Here is an 18,612-nt window from a genome sequence, read left to right on the forward strand (position 1 = left end):
ATCAGTTTAATACTCCCAAAAACAGGTGTCATTTACTATTCAGAATCACAGATGTGTCCTGTACATTGATATCTGAGGAGACTGAAAAATCTGTCTGGCAGCTCTCATGAGCACTAAGCTTAGTTTTCTTTTTTAAGAGTTCAGGTCTGCAAGAGGCATTCAATTTTTGGCAAATATCTATTTTTATCTTTTGCACAGCTACACTTTGGTCTCCAAACCAAAGCTCAGTGCCATAGCGAAGCTGAAAGAAATAAGTGCTTGTACACAGAATCATCATTCTGAACTGGTCAAGTAGTTAGACTCGAAACACTGTTCATGGAGATTTCTGAAACTTGTATCTGAACCTGGGAATAGCCAAAATATTCTAAGCACCAGGTGATCAAACACCTTTTCCCTGTTTCTACTATGAGATACAAACTTGATACTCACGGAGCTCTCTGACACAGTCACTGACCAGCTCCTGCTCTTTCACTTCGTATGTAATGGTTTCTGTCTTTAGATGACAAGCCTTCAAGAAAATTAGAGAGACAACATCAACTTAAAAATTATACTTCCATCAGAAAACATTTTACTCACAGAAATTACAAGTAATTTCTATTTCAGAGAAAGGAACTGCAGATAAAAGCACTTCCACATAACAATCACATGAACTATAAATAGATCTTGGCATGTCTCATGAAATCAGGCCAACTAACAAGGAGCTCAATATGCCTGAGGATACTTACAATAGACAAAGGTGAAATTACATAAGAATAAAAAGATAGAAAAGCCTCAGTTAAAAGGGCCCAGGCAAAATGGCAGGGCAAAAATTTAACCTATTATAGGCTGGGTTAGTTGCGCCATTTATTACTATAGTTGCCTGACACTTCCCCCATTATAAGACCATTTCTAGTTGCTTATAACTTGGCCAAATTTTAAGTGTTTGGGCTGAAAATTTCAATGCCAAGTGTCTGCCTCAAGCTGATTATTTATTTATTTAATTTATTTATTTAATAGAAAAATTTAGCAAAAATAGTCCAGCCATTTCCGAGAAGGAGGTTAGGGAAAATACATTATTTTGTTCCAGTTAAAAATATTCTCGGGATCTTTTCTTTAAGAAGCTTTAGTGCCCCCATGCTTAGGACTAGGGGCTTGAAATGTAGCAGTGGGTGGTGGTGGCCTTTTGCCATCCCTGTGAAAGTCAGACCATATTTGACCAAGATACAAACCTTTGAAAAAAATCACAGTTCACACACTCTTAGCTGTAACTTGCTAGAGCAGCGGTGGCCAAACTGTGGATCCAGAGCTGCATGCGGCTCTTCAGAAGTTAATGTGCGGCTCCTTGTATAGGCACCAACTCTGGGGCTGGAACTACAGGCGTCAACTTTCTAATTTGCCAGGGGTGGGAGTGTGGGGGTGTGCTCATTGCTCAACCCCTAACTCTACCACAGGCCCTGCCCTTACTTCACCCCTTCCTGCAAGGCCCCTCCGCTCCTTCCTGCCCCCTTCCCTGAGCCTGCCATGCACTTGCTCCTTCCCCTCCCCCAAGAGGCATGCAGGAGGCATGGGGAAAGAGGGAGAGGTGCTGATCAGCAGGGCTGCTGGCAGGTGCAGGGGAGCTGATGGGGGGCTGCTGAGGTATTACTGTGGCTCTTTGGCAATGTACATTGGTAAATTCTGGCTCCTTCTCAGGTGCAGGCTGACCACCCCTGCTAGAGCATCGCAGCTAGGGTTACCACATTTCAAGTTCCCAAACAGAGGACACTGCCAGGGATGGAGGTGGGGGAACTAGAGGGGGAGGCATGTACGGAGAGGGAGTATTTGGGGGGTGCTGGAAGGGTGTGTGTACCGGGATGGGGTATTTGGGGGGGGGGGTGTTGGAAGGAGTACCTGTGGCCTCACACTCGAGGTCATGGGCAGTGTTGCACTACCTGTCATGGTGGCAGGTGCAGGCCAGGGATGCAGCGTCAGCCAGCGCCTCCCTGCAGGCCTCTTCCCCTCCCCAGGGCAGGGAGACAGGGTCTGGCCTTGTCACCCCTCCCAGCAGGGCTCTGAGACCCCATGGTGGGACAGTCAGAGAGGCACTTAGCAGCTCTACTTACCTGGTGGGCCAGGCTGGGCGGGATCCAGCAGCTGTGGATGCAGGGCGCAGAGACGGTTTTCCCCAGACATTTCCTTTGATTTGAAAAGTCTGCCCAGACAGAGGGCTTGTCTACACTTCAGTGGTAAGTCGACCTAAGTTATGCTACTCCAGTTACGTGAATAATGTAACTGAAGTTGACGTAGCTTAGGTCGACTTACCATGGTGTCTACACCACGCTGCAGCAATGGGAGATGCTCTCCCATTGACCTCCCTTACTCTTCTTGGAGCGGTGGATTACCAGAGTTGACTGGAGACTGCTTTACAATCGATTTAGCGGGTTGACACCCACTGCATCAATTACAGCTGCACCGATCTACCGTTAAGTGCAGACCGGGTCGGAGGATAAAAAAAAAAAAGAGGTCATGTCCAGGAAAACCTGGAGGTATTGTAACCCTAATCATAGCTAAAATCCAAGATGTTTCTGTCTTCACTAGGCATGCTTCCACATAGAAAAGAGCAAGACTTTTCCTTGCAATTGCAGCTTCCCCCAGCCTAGGACTGTGACTCTCTCATCAATCTACCCACGTCTGCTAGAATGGAACATGTCTGGGAACGTACCAAAACCCTACTCTTAAAAAAAGAGGAATGTGGCAGATTCCAACACACTGTTGGCTCATAGCACTGGCACAGCCAGCAGGACTGAGAAGCAGGGTGAGAGGAGAGGACAGCATGACCAACAAGTCTGCAAACTGAATACGGCTTCCAGAGGACGACACCTGGAAGGCCAAACCTGCTGATCCATGAGAAAAAAGTTCCCCACAAGTCAAGCTGGAAAACCCTATGCCCTCGGATTTGTACTGGTGATTTGGGCACCACTGTCTGGGCTGCTGCAACACACTGAGGTGCACACCTTGGAAATGGCAGGCTACCCATAACACTTATACTGCAGGGAGCAGAGCAACAATCATAAAGAGAATGCCCTAGCAGTGCGGGTGGAATACAAATCGCTGTTTCACAAACAACAAAAGGCTCTTCTGTTTCCTCCAACTGTTAGTCAAGCAAAGTAGTCTGGGAAAAGGAGGTGGCAAGAGGCAGTGGACAAGGTGGCTGGAGAAAGGAGAAGACTTTTTCCCCCCCACTATGGTGCTTACAGCATGGGACCAAGATTTCAGTTCCAAAATACATGCAACTTCAGCCCTGTACTGACACAGGCTTCTTAAAAGGATCTAATATTTTAAATGGAGGGGTTGGGGCAACTTGGAATTTTAAAAATCATGCGATGTACTGCCAAAGATATGATGTTGGTTTAAATCCTGTAAATGTTCTTTGTCTCCCTAAGCTATTCAAAGAATCACAGAGTCTCCATCTGCCAAAGCCCAGATGTTTGACAGGGACTTTTAAAATGTGAGACATTCCACAGGAAGGGAATCCCAGACAGCAGAAGAGACTTCTTTAAAAGAGGTGGGATTGAGTTAATTTTGGTTTCATGATTCAACATTTCTAATGCGACTAATTTACGGGAGAGCAATAGGTTTCTATGGCACAGAGCTAATTTTAAATCTGAAATTAATGACAACTTTCATAATGAGATATAGTTGAGAGGTTTGTAGATAATATTGGTGATTGACAAGGGCTTAAGTACATGAAGGGGAAGTCATATAAAGGAGAAAAATAAGGCCTGCAAGAAGATCCAGTTCCCACACGCCCCAGGCCTTAAATTCTGTGACCTGACTAGGTTTTCTCGGGTGCAAAGGCCCAAGCTTGTTGGGAACTACAGCCCTAGGGGTAAAACAAGATCCTTCGCTCACGCCAGTGATAATGGAGCACACCAAAACAAAAGTATATAACCCTTAACTGAGCATCACAAACCTAAGCAACTCCATGATCCTATTCTTGAATCCCCATCCTCTAGTTCTACTAACCCCATGTTCATTATATTTTATCTTAAAAATTGGGCTTTGATCCTGCAAAAATTGTATACATGTGCAAAAAATTAAGGATAAGAGTATTCCCATTTAAGTCAATGAGATCACTCACGTGCATAAAGTGAAACATGTGCACAAATCTGTGCATTACTGGGGCTTTAAACTGTAATTTCCTGATCTAGAATACAGACTGACAAACAGTAACTACATAGTCAGATGTCAGCTCAACGGTATTACCAGAACACCACACCATCACACAATATTGGATCATACAAATCAGCAAGTCCTGCAGGCCAATGTAATTTGGGTGGGTAGTTAAAGGTGAATCTGTATTATATCACATACCACAGGGAATTTGGGAACAGTTGGATGTAGCAACCTTGCACACTGGCAGAGATGACCTGTGCCTGCCAATAGTGGGGGGGGGGGAGAGGAAGGAAGGGAGTGAGGGCATCTGGCTTCTACCGTGTTACTGAGCATTGTCTCTGCACACTGTATATTACAGAACTTTAAAGACAACTAAGAGTAAAGTGCCAAGTGTGAAGAATGTAGACCTGGGGTGGGATGGTGTATTTACAGTCCCCAGGTAGAAAAATCACTCCAGTGAGCATAGAAGCTGGATTTTTATAACACTGTCCTGCAACTTTACATGGCACATACTAAAAATGAAACGTACCTTTGATCGGAGAGCCAGGTTTTCCTCCTCCATTTCCCTGAGTTTGTCCTGCAAGACATCCAGCTGCAAAAGACCATGAGACAGGTTGAAGGAGTCATTGAACCGAAGGGGTGTAGAGCTGCTGGAGTCTGTCTCACTTTCCTCAGAAGCAATTGAAACAATACGAAGCAACTCATCTTTCTTTGACAGTTCATGCTGCAGCTGGTTAACCTATGTTTAAAAAGATAATTTGTTTACAAAAAACATATCTAACATTGTAAAGTATTATAGTATATTATGTAGCTTCTGAATTCTTGGAACAAAACTTGGTCCAGTTTAAACTGAGGTAAAAACAACCCCAAATGCTATGACAAGACTTTTATTTATTTTTATGCTCAAAATTCAGGTTTTGTCTAGCTTTGAAGACTATGCTGCTATAGAGGTAGTGAAATTATGACGTCATAAGAGACTGGAACTAAGAATTTATGTAAGAAAAGCCAAGGGAACATAACTATAATGAACTCCAATATGATGAAAGCCAGAAGCTGGAGCCTGGCTGGAGAGCCTGGGATGGGCTCCAGCTTCCAGCCTGGGCTGTGGGGCCTCAGGGTGAAGAGGAGAGGCAGGAGACCAGGCCCGTCCACTTTCAAAAAAAGTGGGAGGGCCATGCCCCTTGGCCCCCCGGCCTCCCCTGTTCCAGCGCCCCTCGGTCATATCTTTGAAGTTAGGTGTGTGCAACCTCGCACTTCCAACTTTGGGTACAAATACATGATGTGAATACACAAACTAAGTCTTTGAACATACATATGGTCAGTTGTGAGCACATATTTGGTATCTGTATGCTGATCTGTGCTTGCAGTTGTGCCTATTTCACTGAAAAATCTGGCCCTGGGATGCACTGGTCACATCAACAAGGTAAAATGTTTTTGATACAGTTTATAATCCTTTGCATGACCCAACAACCTCTTAGTGCCAACTATCAGTGGACACAGGGGGTGCACTGGATTTTACAGAGATCCCATGGGTGAGGTATATGCATAGTAGCTCACTAAAAGATGGAATGTGAGATCTCTACGGAGACCCCGTAGTCCATTGGTCATCATAATCATTAAAATACATATATGAATGGATAATATTTAAGGAGTTATGTATCTATGCTGAAAATTATGTTCTTAAGGTTTCAGAGTTAAGGCAGGTTACCAGGAGGTGACACACTTCGGACATGCTCCTTTCAGGTTGGAGCTTACAGACACTTATCTCCCTGTCTGGTTGCATGTGCCTCACAATGCAGGTCTATTTTCATACTGAGCTACAGGCAGGAGAAAAGATTGCAAAATCTTTGAGAGGAAATTCACAGGAGAAAACAAAACAGCAGGGGGTGTCCTGTTTATGACTAAAGACAGGAAATTGTTAGGGTTGAATCTGCGGGTCTGAAGAAACACACAGAATTCATCACCAAGGATGCAAGCTAACAGCGTCTTTGTCTTATAAAAGGATGGTCACAGTCAGCCTGTCTGTAAATGCTGCAAGGATTCTGGGTGAGCAATATTCCACAAGATATGGGAGTATCTTGTTAATTAAGTTGAGGCTCTAGAATGTGAGTAACTATTTTGTTTTATAAGTGGGCTTGGCAGGATCAATTTTTATTTGTAACTTAAGTGTTGACCGATGATTTCAGCGCACACAGATGAACCAAGAAAAATATTTCCCATTGATGATGATCAAAAGGTACAGACAGGCAAAGAAAGAAAATGCTGCTTCAGAACTTATTAGAGTTTGATTTAAGGTTATTTGCCTTGTATATTTTGACATATGCTATCAAATGATGAACTGTAGAGCAACACAGGGGCCTGCCAGGCCTAGAAGCGAGTGCCGGTGCTGCCGATGGCCAGTGGAGTTGGGGAGCTGGCCGCAAGGAGGCACAAACAAGGCCTCTTCACACTAAGGGCTGGTGGCAGCAAGGTGCCTCATAGCCCTGGGTATCCCTGGTAAGTGTCATACTTTGGTAACAATTTTATCCTTCATTAGTTCCTCTGTTGAGATGGTAGCACATGAGACGGATTTGAGCAACAGTGAAAAAAAAGGTAACAAAAGACTGAATAAACACGGAAAGAAAGATGTGCTTGTGTTTAAAGCATAAGATGGAGGCAGAATCTGGAAGAGATTCCAGGTCTCATGCTACAGACTTCTTCTGCGATCCTGAGCAAGTCACTTCATCTCTTTGGCTGTTTAGTCATCTGTAAAATGGGAATAATACCTCCTACTTCACAAGGGTGTAGGAAATTGAACTCATTGTTTATAAACATACACTGAGTTTCTTGGATTCAGAAATAATAAGGTCAGAGGGGACCATTATGATCAGCTCAACTTCCTTGAAAACTATCCTAAGTGTGATGTATTGTATTTACAAAACCAACATATCACATTCCCCTTAATGACCACTGTACTGAATTTTCATAGTTGGATATTGGAATGATGCACTTGACTGGAATACTTCAGTTTAGGTAAATACGTTTTTTGTTTGTTTGTTTTTTTAAGGATCCCCCTATGGCTGTAGAGTAAATGCAATTACCTGCCTCTACACAATAAAAAAAACAAAAACCCTTTACCCTACTTATCCCTCATCTCTCTGTTTTAAAAATCACTCACTTGGTCAAAGGCTTGCCCCAGTTGTTCTTCTAGCACTTCATTCTGTTCTGTCAGGACATGGTTCCGCTTCAGAAGGGCTTGTCCAATACGAGCTGCTAGCTCCAGGTCCCGATCCCGCTGCTCACAAATACCAGGAAAAAAGTCTTTATTTTTGATCAAACTATATTTAAATTGAACCTAAATTTAAATTCAGCCTAATTAATTTAATATACTTCTGCCTCATTCACAAAGGCCAAATAATATAGGATGTGCCCCCAACTCATTTCAAACTGCACTGACAGTGAACTACTGCAGCAATACATGCCAGTGCAGTGTTTCTCAAACTTTAACCATTTGGGATCTAGAATACACACTGGTTTCTTGACATGACTCATCCATTCCCACAATCCTTTGCAACATCAGAGAACTGGGACACAGTAAAAAAAAAAATTAATTTTGGGTGCTGGAATTTTTTTATTGTGGTCCTGGGTGGTTTGATGTGGGGACTTTACAGTCACTATTGAGGCATCATTTTAAAGAGCTGTAAGCACCTGCTCCACAGTCTTTGAAGCACAGCTTCCCTCCGAGTAGAGCATACTTCTAGAAATGGGAGAGGTATGAAGGAGACAGAATAGAGGTAGCAGAAAGAAGAGAAGGGAAAGAGCAAGTTGCTACCTTCCTCCTCATCCTCATGGGCTCCCTCTAGGTTTGCAGGATTTTGCTAAGTTATTTTGTTTCTCAGCTGGTGCAGTTCACTGGGCGCTCTCATGCCCCATGCCCCGCTGTTTGACGTGTCCTGTGCTATCGTGTCTAACAGCTGAAAGGCAAGAGGCATTTCCTTTTCTCCCTTTAAGTGACAACGGATGCTCATTGGAGAAACAATGCAGACATGTGGGTGAAGGAAAGCTTGTATCCAAATGTATGATTAGTTCACTACAAATTAATAAAACAGTAAGTGGAGATGACTGTACCTCAGCTAACAGATGTGTGACCATGTCAATGTCATTGTAGGTTTTTGTCATCTGCTCCACTCTGTCTGTGCCGAGAACTGAAAACCAAACGCAGAAACATTCACTGCAGTAGTTTATATACAAGAAGAATACAAGTGGGGGTAGATGTAAAACTTGCATAGATTACCTAACCAGTATGCAAGCAACTTAGGGATCTTTGAGAGGATTAACAAGCAGGCTAAGAATATTTAGCTTAGGAAGCACTGGAAAATTTGAGGAAACCCATTTGAGGCAACACATATGAAGCTTGATCCAGGGAGGTGCAACTCCCAGTTAAGTCAGCTGGAGTTGAGGGAGTTCTGCCAGAACCTCTCAGAATTTGGTCCTTACTGAGGTAAGTGGGGGAAAATCAATTTTCTGGATGAAGTCAAATTATTGAGTGATCTGGTTTGTACTGCAGTTGATTGTGGGAGGGGGCAGTCTTGCACACCCCATGTGGCTGAGAATGTCTGTGGGCTTTACCCTTGAAACACAATGAAATCAAGGTGACTCTGTGGTAGTTACAAGCAGGAAGACAGAAAAACCTTAGGGCACACAAAGATTGCTGGGACTAATTCAAGCAAGTCCCATAATGTGTGTGTTTACAGGATGAAGCCCTAAGATTACATGGGATAAGAGGAAAACACACATCATTTGCACCTCCAGATTGTCTGCTAGTGCAAACTCATTGGAATGGTAACCATGTCTTCTTTGGAAAGCTAATGTCTTAATGAGCTTTTAGATGCTGTTGAAAACTATTACAAATAATAAGCATTACTGAGAAGTGAAACTGCACTTTCAAAATACTTTAAGTACAGGGGTGAGTCAGGAAGACTAAGACTAAAGACTAAGGAGGAATCAATGATAACTAGGATCAAAACAGAACATCAAAAACATGAAATACCAGCATCTGCTATCTCCTGTCCTTACAAGAAAAATATGAAAATGGAAAAGGAACCTGAATTACCTTGTGCAAATTTCTGAGATCCAGCCAAAGAGGAGGGGGGAAGTTCAACAAGAGCTAGGATAGCAGAAAATGAAAGACAGAAAAAAGGGCAAGAGAGAGGTAGAGAGCAAAAGAATTAGAAGTTAACAAAATAGATAAGTGTGAATTTGTTTTTCAGTTACTATTGTTAATGCATGTATTTTATATATAAAATCATAACTTCACACTTCTAAAAACCTTCCAAAGGATCCTACAGCTCTTTACAAACAGTAATGAATTATGTTTTTAAAGTATCAGCTTATGTGATACAACCACCACCAGAGGAACTATGCCCTGCACTTGGAGGGAATGGGTAAAGGCAGTGGCCTCAACCCACCAGAACTTTTCCATTTATAGCTTTCATTATCCGAAGTCATAAAGCAAGTCACAAAACAATTAAAGTAGCAATAAAAGTTTATCAGAGCCATGAAACATCAACATGAGCCATCAGACATATGTGTCTGTGAACCTGTGCTGAAACTACTCCTTGCAAATGGTATTTTTTTTCTATTAGCAGTCATATCCCCTTTCCTCATGGAAGTTGGCCATTGCTTGACTTGCATTATGTAAGGGGCTTTAAACTAATACTTTTTTAATAAATCAAAATACACACATATAGAATATAGACTATGTCCATTCTGGGCCTCATACTTAATTGTGACACAGGGTTGGAGTAAAGCAGATCTGGTATTCAGTCTGGAAGAAGTAATTATGCAGTGAGTTGCAAAAGAGAGGAGAAAAGGAAAGAATAGCAAAGAGAAGAACAAAGTTGCACTGAATTGTTTTCTAAAACACTTTCCTAAAAAGTGAAACAAACCAATCCCCTAAATCAAACATTTTTCACCCAAGTAGCTCAGCAGGCATTTACCCCCTCCCCTACTGCTCTTTCAGTTTCGTGTGTGTGTGTGTGTTCGTTCTAGTCTTAGTTCTCTCAATACTGGATATATAGCAGATGTATCTTCCTGTGATCTTATTATGTGCTTTATTCCTCCTTGCTTGTCTCTTTATACCTCCACGACTTCTAGTTCAAATATAACTAGGCTTCCATAAGCATGTCAGCTAGCATGAGTTATGTTTTCAAAGTTATACATTTCTTTATTTACGTACAGATTTATTTACATACTGTGACAGGGTCGGGCCAGATGGCTATGGGAGAGTAATAGAAGGCAGATATATTAGCACCAGGCTAAGTAGGTCCCTTTTCCCTGGGTAAGGTAACAGGAAGGTTCCAAAACAATCAGGAACCTTCTGGAGACAATTAAGACAGGCTGATTAGAACACCTGCACCCAATCAAGAAGCTGCTAGAATCAATTAAGGCAGGCTAACCAGGGCACCTTGGTTTTAAAAAGGAACTCACTTCAGTTTGTGGTGTGTGTGTGTGTGAGGAGCTGGGAGCAAGAGGCACTAGGAGCTGAGAGTGAGAATGTGGACTGTTGGAGGACTGAGGTGTACAAGCATTATCAGACACCAGGAGGTGGTGAGGATAAAGATGGTGTTAGGAGGAGGCCATGGGGAAATAGCCCAGGGAGTTGTAGCTGTCGCACAGCTATTCCAGGAGGCACTCTAGACAGCTGCATTCCACAGGGCCCTGGGCTGGAACCTGGAGTAGAGGGAGGGCCTGGGTTCCTCCCAAATCCTCCCAACTCTTGGTCAGACACAGGAGGAGCTGACCTGGACTGTGAGTTCAGAAAAACGGCCAAGCTGAGGGTTGCCATGAAGCTCCAAGGTGAGCAAATACGCCCATAAGTGCAGGACCCACCAAGGTAGAGCAGGAACTTTGTCAGAATACGTACTTATGGATTGAACAATGTATATATCATTGTTTCCAAATGATCCTATGATCATATGAAATACACTAGTGCTCCTATGCCTCTGATGTATGTACACACACACAAAAAAACATCTAGTCTGCAACCCACCATGTACATTACACACAACAAATCACTAGGAATCATTAAGATACAATAATATCTGTAGCACATCCCTATACAAGGGACCCCCCACAAAAAACAACCCCCAACAGGAAAACAGGGCAAAGACAATTTGCAGCCCAAAGATATTTTTCTTTTCCCTGACACGCTATACCGGCTTAGGACACATTATGCCAGGCATATTTTCAAAGGCAAGTTCAGAGAAAAGCAGAGCTCTCATTTAACCTCTCTTGTTTAAAAGCCTTTAAAGTACCTTTGAGAAAAATATTAGCTAATTATTCACTTCCTGATAGAAATGATGAATAATTTGCTGCAGTCAGTACTTTTATTCTTTTATTATTTACTTTTATTTTATTTATACTTTTATTCTGTTTTGTATTGGTTTTTTGGGAACTCTGAACTTATTGCAATGTAAATTACAAATTGTGTTTCTGAGCAAGACAGAATCAGTAAAGCTTCCTTATCAAATGCCAAATATTCACCATCTTCTTAGCAAGATATGTATTCAACAGGTGGGATTTACTCTACCACTTTAACAAGAGACGCCTGTATTTACTGAAAGGAGAAGAGACACCAAAGCAGGGGTAAGTAAATAGGCAGACTGCGGGCCAAATCCAGACTGCCAGATGCTTTTGAATGGACCACAAAATCTTTTTATTTACTTATTATTATTTTCTCTGGAGTCTGGACCTTGACTATATCTTGACCAACAAATTTGGACCTTGCCAAAAAATAACCGACTACCCCTGCTCCAAAGCCTCATTTTACTCACTAGTCTTGATGATTCATGTGCCCACCCACACACAAACTTCAGTCATTGCAGGTGAAAGAGCATAAGCAGCTCTGTTTTGGTAGATGTTCCTATCATACCTCATTTTAATCAGATCTGGTCAGTGTCCTAATCAGTACTCACCCTTCTTAGTGAAGGTTTACATTCAGTACATGATTCAGAGTAGCAGCCGTGTTAGTCTGTATTCGCAAAAAGAAAAGGAGTACTTGTGGCACCTTAGAGACTAACAAATTTATTAGAGTATAAGCTTTCGTGAGCTACAGCTCACTTCATCGGATGCATTGCATTCAGTACATGGTTGCTATATCCAGGCCATCTTGGGATTGCCATCCTGCCCACAAATATATATTACCCTGGAAACTGATAATTTATGGAGAGAGAATGGCTTTGGTGCTTTGCTCCATATTCTCAATATTTCCAGACACTTTAGGACCATGATCACAGTTTGTTGCACTTTCCTCTCTCTCTCTCACACTCACCTTTGATAGCGAATGTTGTAAGCAACTCTTCATTTTGATTAGTGTCCTTGTTATCTAGTGCCATATTGCTCTCTCCATTCACATATACAAAGTAGACATGAAAAAAGATGCTTTGTAGCAGAGGATTACTAAAATGGCATCTCCTGTTGCAGCACAGAGTCCTCTTGCAGCTCACTGAAATGCACTCCTCAGTGTGTACTCAGTGATTTATTAGAGAAACATGCCTTCAGGCAGCCGTGGCCATAAAAAGGAGGAGCTTAACAGCAATAATCTAGGGTTTTCCCTAGATTAGGGTGTAACGCTATACAGACATTGGGAATTGGCCTGCATTATGTGCTTCAGAAGCTGTATCTATCACATTTTCTTTCCTACAAGCACAAGACAATGCTTTAACCCCAAACTTATCAGAAATGAGCTGGTATAGAATTATGGAAATCAAACATAGCAAATGCTTAGCTATTATGTAGCAGGGCACCCTAGAACTAGATTACACTTCAAAGATATACTCATACTTTGCTTTCATAATATACATGTAACACAAAACATCCCTCAAGGATAGGATGATTGTAATCTCTCTCTTGTCCTCAGTCTGCTCTAACATACTGAAGAGACAAGGTGGGTGAGGGAATATCTTTTATTGGACCAACATACAGAAAGCACTATACGTTTGCATTTCAGTGTGCTTGATTCTTTCCCTCTGATATGTGACTAGACAAGGTATGGTTGGTTTCTACTAGGAATCACTTTGCACTGGATGAGTTGATTAAACTAGATGGAATAATTCAAAGGGATATGTTCAATGTAAAGACCATCATTCCTCCTTTAATCACCTCCTTCAGACTCATCATCTCTTCTGGTTTATGTCCAGACACAGATATTTATGTCCTAATGGTAATCAGTCTGAGCTCCAGTATTCCCCGATGCATTAAGTTTTAGAATTCTGCCCAGTATATAATACCTTGTCTCAGATTTATCTGTGATGTTCACAGTGGACAAGGTATTACATTTACATAGGGCTTGTCTGCACTGTAATGAGTTCTCCAAGGGTGTGATTTCTAATGCACAATAAAGTGTTGCGATTCAGGGAGGAGTTCCTCGGCCGGGGGAGAAGGTGATTTAGTAGGATCTGGGCAAGGATCTTCCCTGTGATGGAGAGGAGGGCAATACTTCTGTAGTTCCTGCACAAAGATTTGTACCCTTTCTTGAATACTGAAACAATGTTGGCATTCTTAAAGTCAGGTGGAATTTCTTCACAGGTCCAGATTTTGTCAAGGAGTTGCAAGGTTTATGCTGGAGCCCTGTTCCACCAACTTCAAAAACCTCAGCTGGGATGCCATCTGGGCCTGGTGCCTTGTGATTTTTTTGTCTGGGTGATGGCATGCTGACTTCCTCAGAAGATGGGGCATCAGCAAGGTGTTCCATTGCAAAGTGTTGTGGAATAGACTCGATGGTGTCTTCAAAGATCGTGGATTCGCTGTTTAGTAGGCTCTCAAAGCATTGTTTAATGGCCGCAATATCCTTGAGAAGGATGGAGCCATTCTGGGAACGTAAAGGGGTTGAGCGTTTGGCTCATATATAGCTTCTTGTGTCATCCTAGTCTACAAAACCCTGAATCTCAGAGGCCTTCTTTTGCCACCACTCAGTTTGGATGTCACTTAGCCTCCTTTGACTTTGAGCAGGTGATAAGCCTCATGTTTTCATTGGTTAGAGGAATCATTTTGCCAGTCACAGAATGCAGTTCTTTTCTGTTGAATTAATGCTAGGATTTCCATGTTGTTTTCATCAAACCAGTCTTGGTGCAGATGGGTGGAATATCCTATAGTTTCAGCACATGCACTGTGAATGGTGCTTTTAAGTTGATCCCAGTGCTCTTGAATGTCAGTGACGTTATCAGGCAAGTTAGAGAGTTTCTCAGACAGGTGTTGCTTGAACATTTCGCAGCTGGATTGGTCCTGAAGTGCTTTGACATTGTACCGCTTTCACTTAGTCTTTGGGTGTTTGTGGCGTGGTGGAGTGAGCTGCAGGTACATGACTTACTAATCGATGGTTTGTTCAACAGTGATTTGTACCTCTTGTGGCTCGTGTTATACAGACACCAGCGTAATCTTGAGCTCTGACTATAACCTGGTCAAGAGATGCCAGTGTTTGGACCAAGGATATTTCCAGGTGGTCTTAAATTTGTTACTCTGCCTAAAGATGATATTTGTGATGAACAGATCATGCTCCACAGATTTGGTGAGGAAGAGAATACCATTGGGGTTTACATTTCCTACTCCTTCTTCGCGTATTGTGTTGCTCCAGAGTTGGGAGTCCAGTCCACCTCTGGCATTGAAATCTCCCAGGAGGATGAGTTTGTCTGCCTTACATGTGGCTGTAAGGACCATATCAAGAGTGCTATAAAACTGCTCCTTGTTGTCTTCCTCATCAAATGTTGGGGCGTATGCACTGATGATCATGGCATATTGGTTATTACTGAGCTTGAGCCGAAGAGTCATGAGATGCTCGTTTATCCCCATGGGAAGCTCCAAAAGCTGACTGGCAATCTCATTTTTGATGGCAAAGCCAATCTCATGAATGCATCTCTCTTCAGGTGGCTTTCCTTTCCAAAAGAAGGTGTAGCACCTCCATCCTCTCTTAGTTGGCCCTCAGGCATTGTCTTACTAAGAGCTGCAATGTCAATGTTGAGAGTCTTGCCAGTTCTCTGGCAATTATGGCAGTTCTTCTTTCTGGGCATTCAATGTGCTGAGAGTCCCATAAGGGTGCAGACATTCCAGGTGGCAAAATTCATTGTCTTATATCTTTTTTTTTTTTGGCTACGGAGTTGAGTGATCCCACTGGATGCGGCCATCCAGTTGGAAGAGTGTTAGCCTATGTTTGGGGTACCTTTCTATCCCCCTCCCCATTTGAGGTGAGCAGAGGGGATCTTAAAAAAGGTCCGCTCATTCATAGCTACTGCTACAGAAATGCACTTCTGTCTCATCCAAGCACAAGATGACCGTCACACGGCTGCCGCTTGCGTACAGATTTGTGACTAAAGACTCCCAGAGATCACTGCTCTTGTCGTCAGGGCTTTGTGCGGGTGAAAGGCCTTTGGCGGAGGCCTGCACATGAAATCTTTTAACGTGGAGAAACCGGTGCACAGACGGTGTGTGACCACACGAGATTTGGCAGGAGGAAAACCCTGGCCCAGTGGCAAGGAGATCCAAGACAACCAGGGGCCTCCCTCCTGCTGCAGCCCTCATCTGCCTTTTAGCCGCAGAGTATTAAAAGGTCCTCTATATGTGCCTGATCCATCGGTGGGGGTCTTGTGAAGTTTGGATGATTAGCCAGGAGCCTGGCCTCAGACCTCCTTGCCAACTGGGATCCTACCAGGAGTACGAAAGCTCCGGACTATGCCGCTCTGAGGGTCTTAAGCCAGTTGGCTTCAGGCCATCATGATGCACAACTGGCATGATCTTTGTGGGCACAACAGATTTAGGAGAAGTGCAGAGAGCAACACCAGGAACTGTTCATGGCATTCATCAAGCTAACCAAGGCCTCTGACTTTATCAATAGTGATGCCCTATGAAAGGTGTTGTGTACGTTTGCCTGTACACAGCAATATATTTCCATCATCAGACTACTCCATGATGGGATGACTGCCATTCTTCTGTGCAATGGCTCAGAGACCGAACCATTCATCATTCGCACTGGTGTCAAGCAGGGCTGTCATTGCTCCAACACTCTGTTAGGGGGCTTATTCCTTCACCCACTTACTTCCCTGGTTCTTCTCGATGAACAGAGAGCAACAATAACCGAAGTCCAAAGGTGCAAACAATTCGATGTTCATTGGGGTGAACTTCCAGCAAGCATGATTCCAGTTTCCTTCCTTAGTGTCCCCCTTCCCAGCTCTGACACCACAGAGGGATACCTGTGTCCCTGTTCCCATTTCCCCCTTTAGCTAAACATGATTCCAATTTCCCCACCCCATTTCCTGTTCCCATTTCCCCCTTTAGCAAAACATGATTCCAATTTCCCCACCCCAGTTTCCCCCACACCCACCCACTTTTTGATTGACTGCAGATTATATAGTAAAACTTGAGTTCTGCTTAGCTATACCTTAACCAATCCTAACATAATGTAACATGATTATGTAACCAATTATATCCCACCACCTTAATTAGTTTACACCCAGCAAAATTAATTATACAGCAGACAGAAACAATCACAGAACCAGACAGAGATTATACAGACAAACAAAAGCAAAGTGGGAACTATAATGACAACACAATACAGATGTGAGGATTTCACATTCCAGCTATTGGTAAGTGAGTTTTTGCCAGACAGGATGCTATCAAACCAAGTTTCTTTTTAAATTTTCTAGGCATTTCCCTTTCTCTGGAGGAGATAGGCACTATCAGGACAGGATTGTATTCCTAACCGCCCAATAGCACCTTATTTCAATGTGACTAGTTTGGAATGTGAGGAGGTGACCGGTCGCTTCCCAGCTTATGGCTGCCTCTGTTGCTTAGCCAAAGATTTTAGCCTAAGCACAGGGCCTCAGACTGTCACAGTAAGAGAAGGACCTTACACTGGCAGACAGCGATTTTGATTCTTTCTTTTATACCTCTAACTAGCCAAGTGATAATAATACACCTAAATTCTTAGAGTATAGGCCTTTACAGACAGGCCTGAATATCTATATCCTAACACACTCTTCTCCATTTCCATTGCTGTGATCCCGATTCTCATCCATGACTGCTTTTCTGATGGAATCGGGATTGAGCATCATATGGACCATCAACTCCTCAATCTCCAACGTTTCCAAACAAAAATCTTAGATCACGAGAATTGGAATCACTGACCTTCAGTATGCAGATGACTGCGTCATTCTCTCTTACACACACACCCACGCATGCACAGAGGGCGACCTAAATCTTTTTTGCAGATGCAGATGCCTATCGCAGCCTGGGTGCCTCTCTCAACATCGGGAAAACCAAGGTACTCTACTAGCCCTCACCTGCACAAACTACTCTTTGTACTCCACAAATTACCATCAGCAGGACTATTTTCCATACCTTGGCAGCCATTTCTCCCAAACAGCCAGCATTGACGCAGAAATTGAATACAGGATCCATTGTGCCAGCACATCCTTTGGAAGACTACTTTGGTGAGTCTTCAATGACAGAGATCTGCAAACAGGCACGAAGATCTTGGCTTACAAGGCAGTTGTTATCCTCACCCTTTTCTATGGGTGAGAGACCTGGGTAACCTACAGATGACATCTCAAGTGGCTGGAGTGGTTCCAGCAGCGCTGCCTTAGGAGGATTCTCAGGATCAACTGGGAAGACCAGAGCACTAACATCAGCGTTCTCTCTGCAGCCAACATGAGCAGTATAGAGGCACAAGTCATGAAACACCAACTCTGCTGGACTGGCCACTATGTACAGTGGTGCCACACCATACACCAAGCCACAGCTCACTTTGAAGAGAACAGACGTATTCATGGGACAGAGAAGCTACAAAGAAGCTGTCCCACCAGTCACTTCTGTGGGAAAATCTGCAGGGCACATATTGGGCTCCTCAGCCACTTAAAAACCCACCAATGAACCTCCATGGCAGACAACATCCTTGCATCGAGGGATAGCCGAAGAAGAATGTGTTGCACATTAAATTTGTCTTGTAGACACAGCTGGTGCACATAAAGAGTCCTTAGTGTGCTCTATGATAGTTTATAGCATTAACATATAGTTAGTGTGCATCAGCTGTGTCTACACAGACTAATTCAAGTGCAACACATTAGCGTGCTTTAGACAACACATCCTTGTGAAACTCATTACCCCACTATGTAGACACGCCCATAGTGTTAAATGTCCAGTGTTTAAATCAGTATTTATACAATGATACTAGGATCCAAGCTACTGTTAGTGTGTTGGGCCCAATATACATTAGAACTGTTATTTTTACAGGAACAAAAAGTAATACTGACTTGAAGATGGTCTCAGAAGAACCATCTCAACTAGCATACGGAAGCTTTTTTGGGGAGGTCTAGAAAAAGCTGAAAGCATATTGCAAAGTTTGGCTTGTACTTTTTACTACACTAAGTAGGTCAGATTCTGCTCCCAGTACACTGATATAAATCTGGAATAATTTCATTAAGATCAATTCAATTACTCAGGATTTACACA

The 18,612-nt window shown here is 43.0% G+C and overlaps 1 protein-coding gene across 14 annotated transcripts in view; it reads right to left on the reverse strand.

The window, feature by feature from the left end:
• The window catches only part of TRAK2 (trafficking kinesin protein 2), a 72,751-nt gene that overhangs the window by 14,900 nt on the left and 39,239 nt on the right, over nucleotides 1-18,612 (reverse strand). For 8 of the 14 annotated variants that reach the window (XM_043505590.1, XM_043505584.1, XM_043505591.1 and 5 more), the window contains 4 exons: nucleotides 8,242-8,318; nucleotides 7,292-7,408; nucleotides 4,664-4,873; nucleotides 430-508 (listed from right to left, as the gene is read on the reverse strand). In XM_043505590.1, coding sequence (XP_043361525.1) covers nucleotides 430-508; nucleotides 4,664-4,873; nucleotides 7,292-7,408; nucleotides 8,242-8,318 — 483 coding nt within the window. Of the gene's footprint in view, nucleotides 1-429; nucleotides 509-4,663; nucleotides 4,874-7,291; nucleotides 7,409-8,241; nucleotides 8,319-9,226; nucleotides 9,281-12,445; nucleotides 12,579-18,612 lie in introns of those variants that run through there. The other 6 variants (XM_038422369.1, XM_038422368.1, XM_043505582.1 and 3 more) reach the window with 2 other exon arrangements.

Source organism: Dermochelys coriacea, chromosome 11, assembly GCF_009764565.3.
Source record: "Dermochelys coriacea isolate rDerCor1 chromosome 11, rDerCor1.pri.v4, whole genome shotgun sequence".
In the NCBI taxonomy this organism is placed as follows: domain Eukaryota; kingdom Metazoa; phylum Chordata; order Testudines; family Dermochelyidae; genus Dermochelys; species Dermochelys coriacea.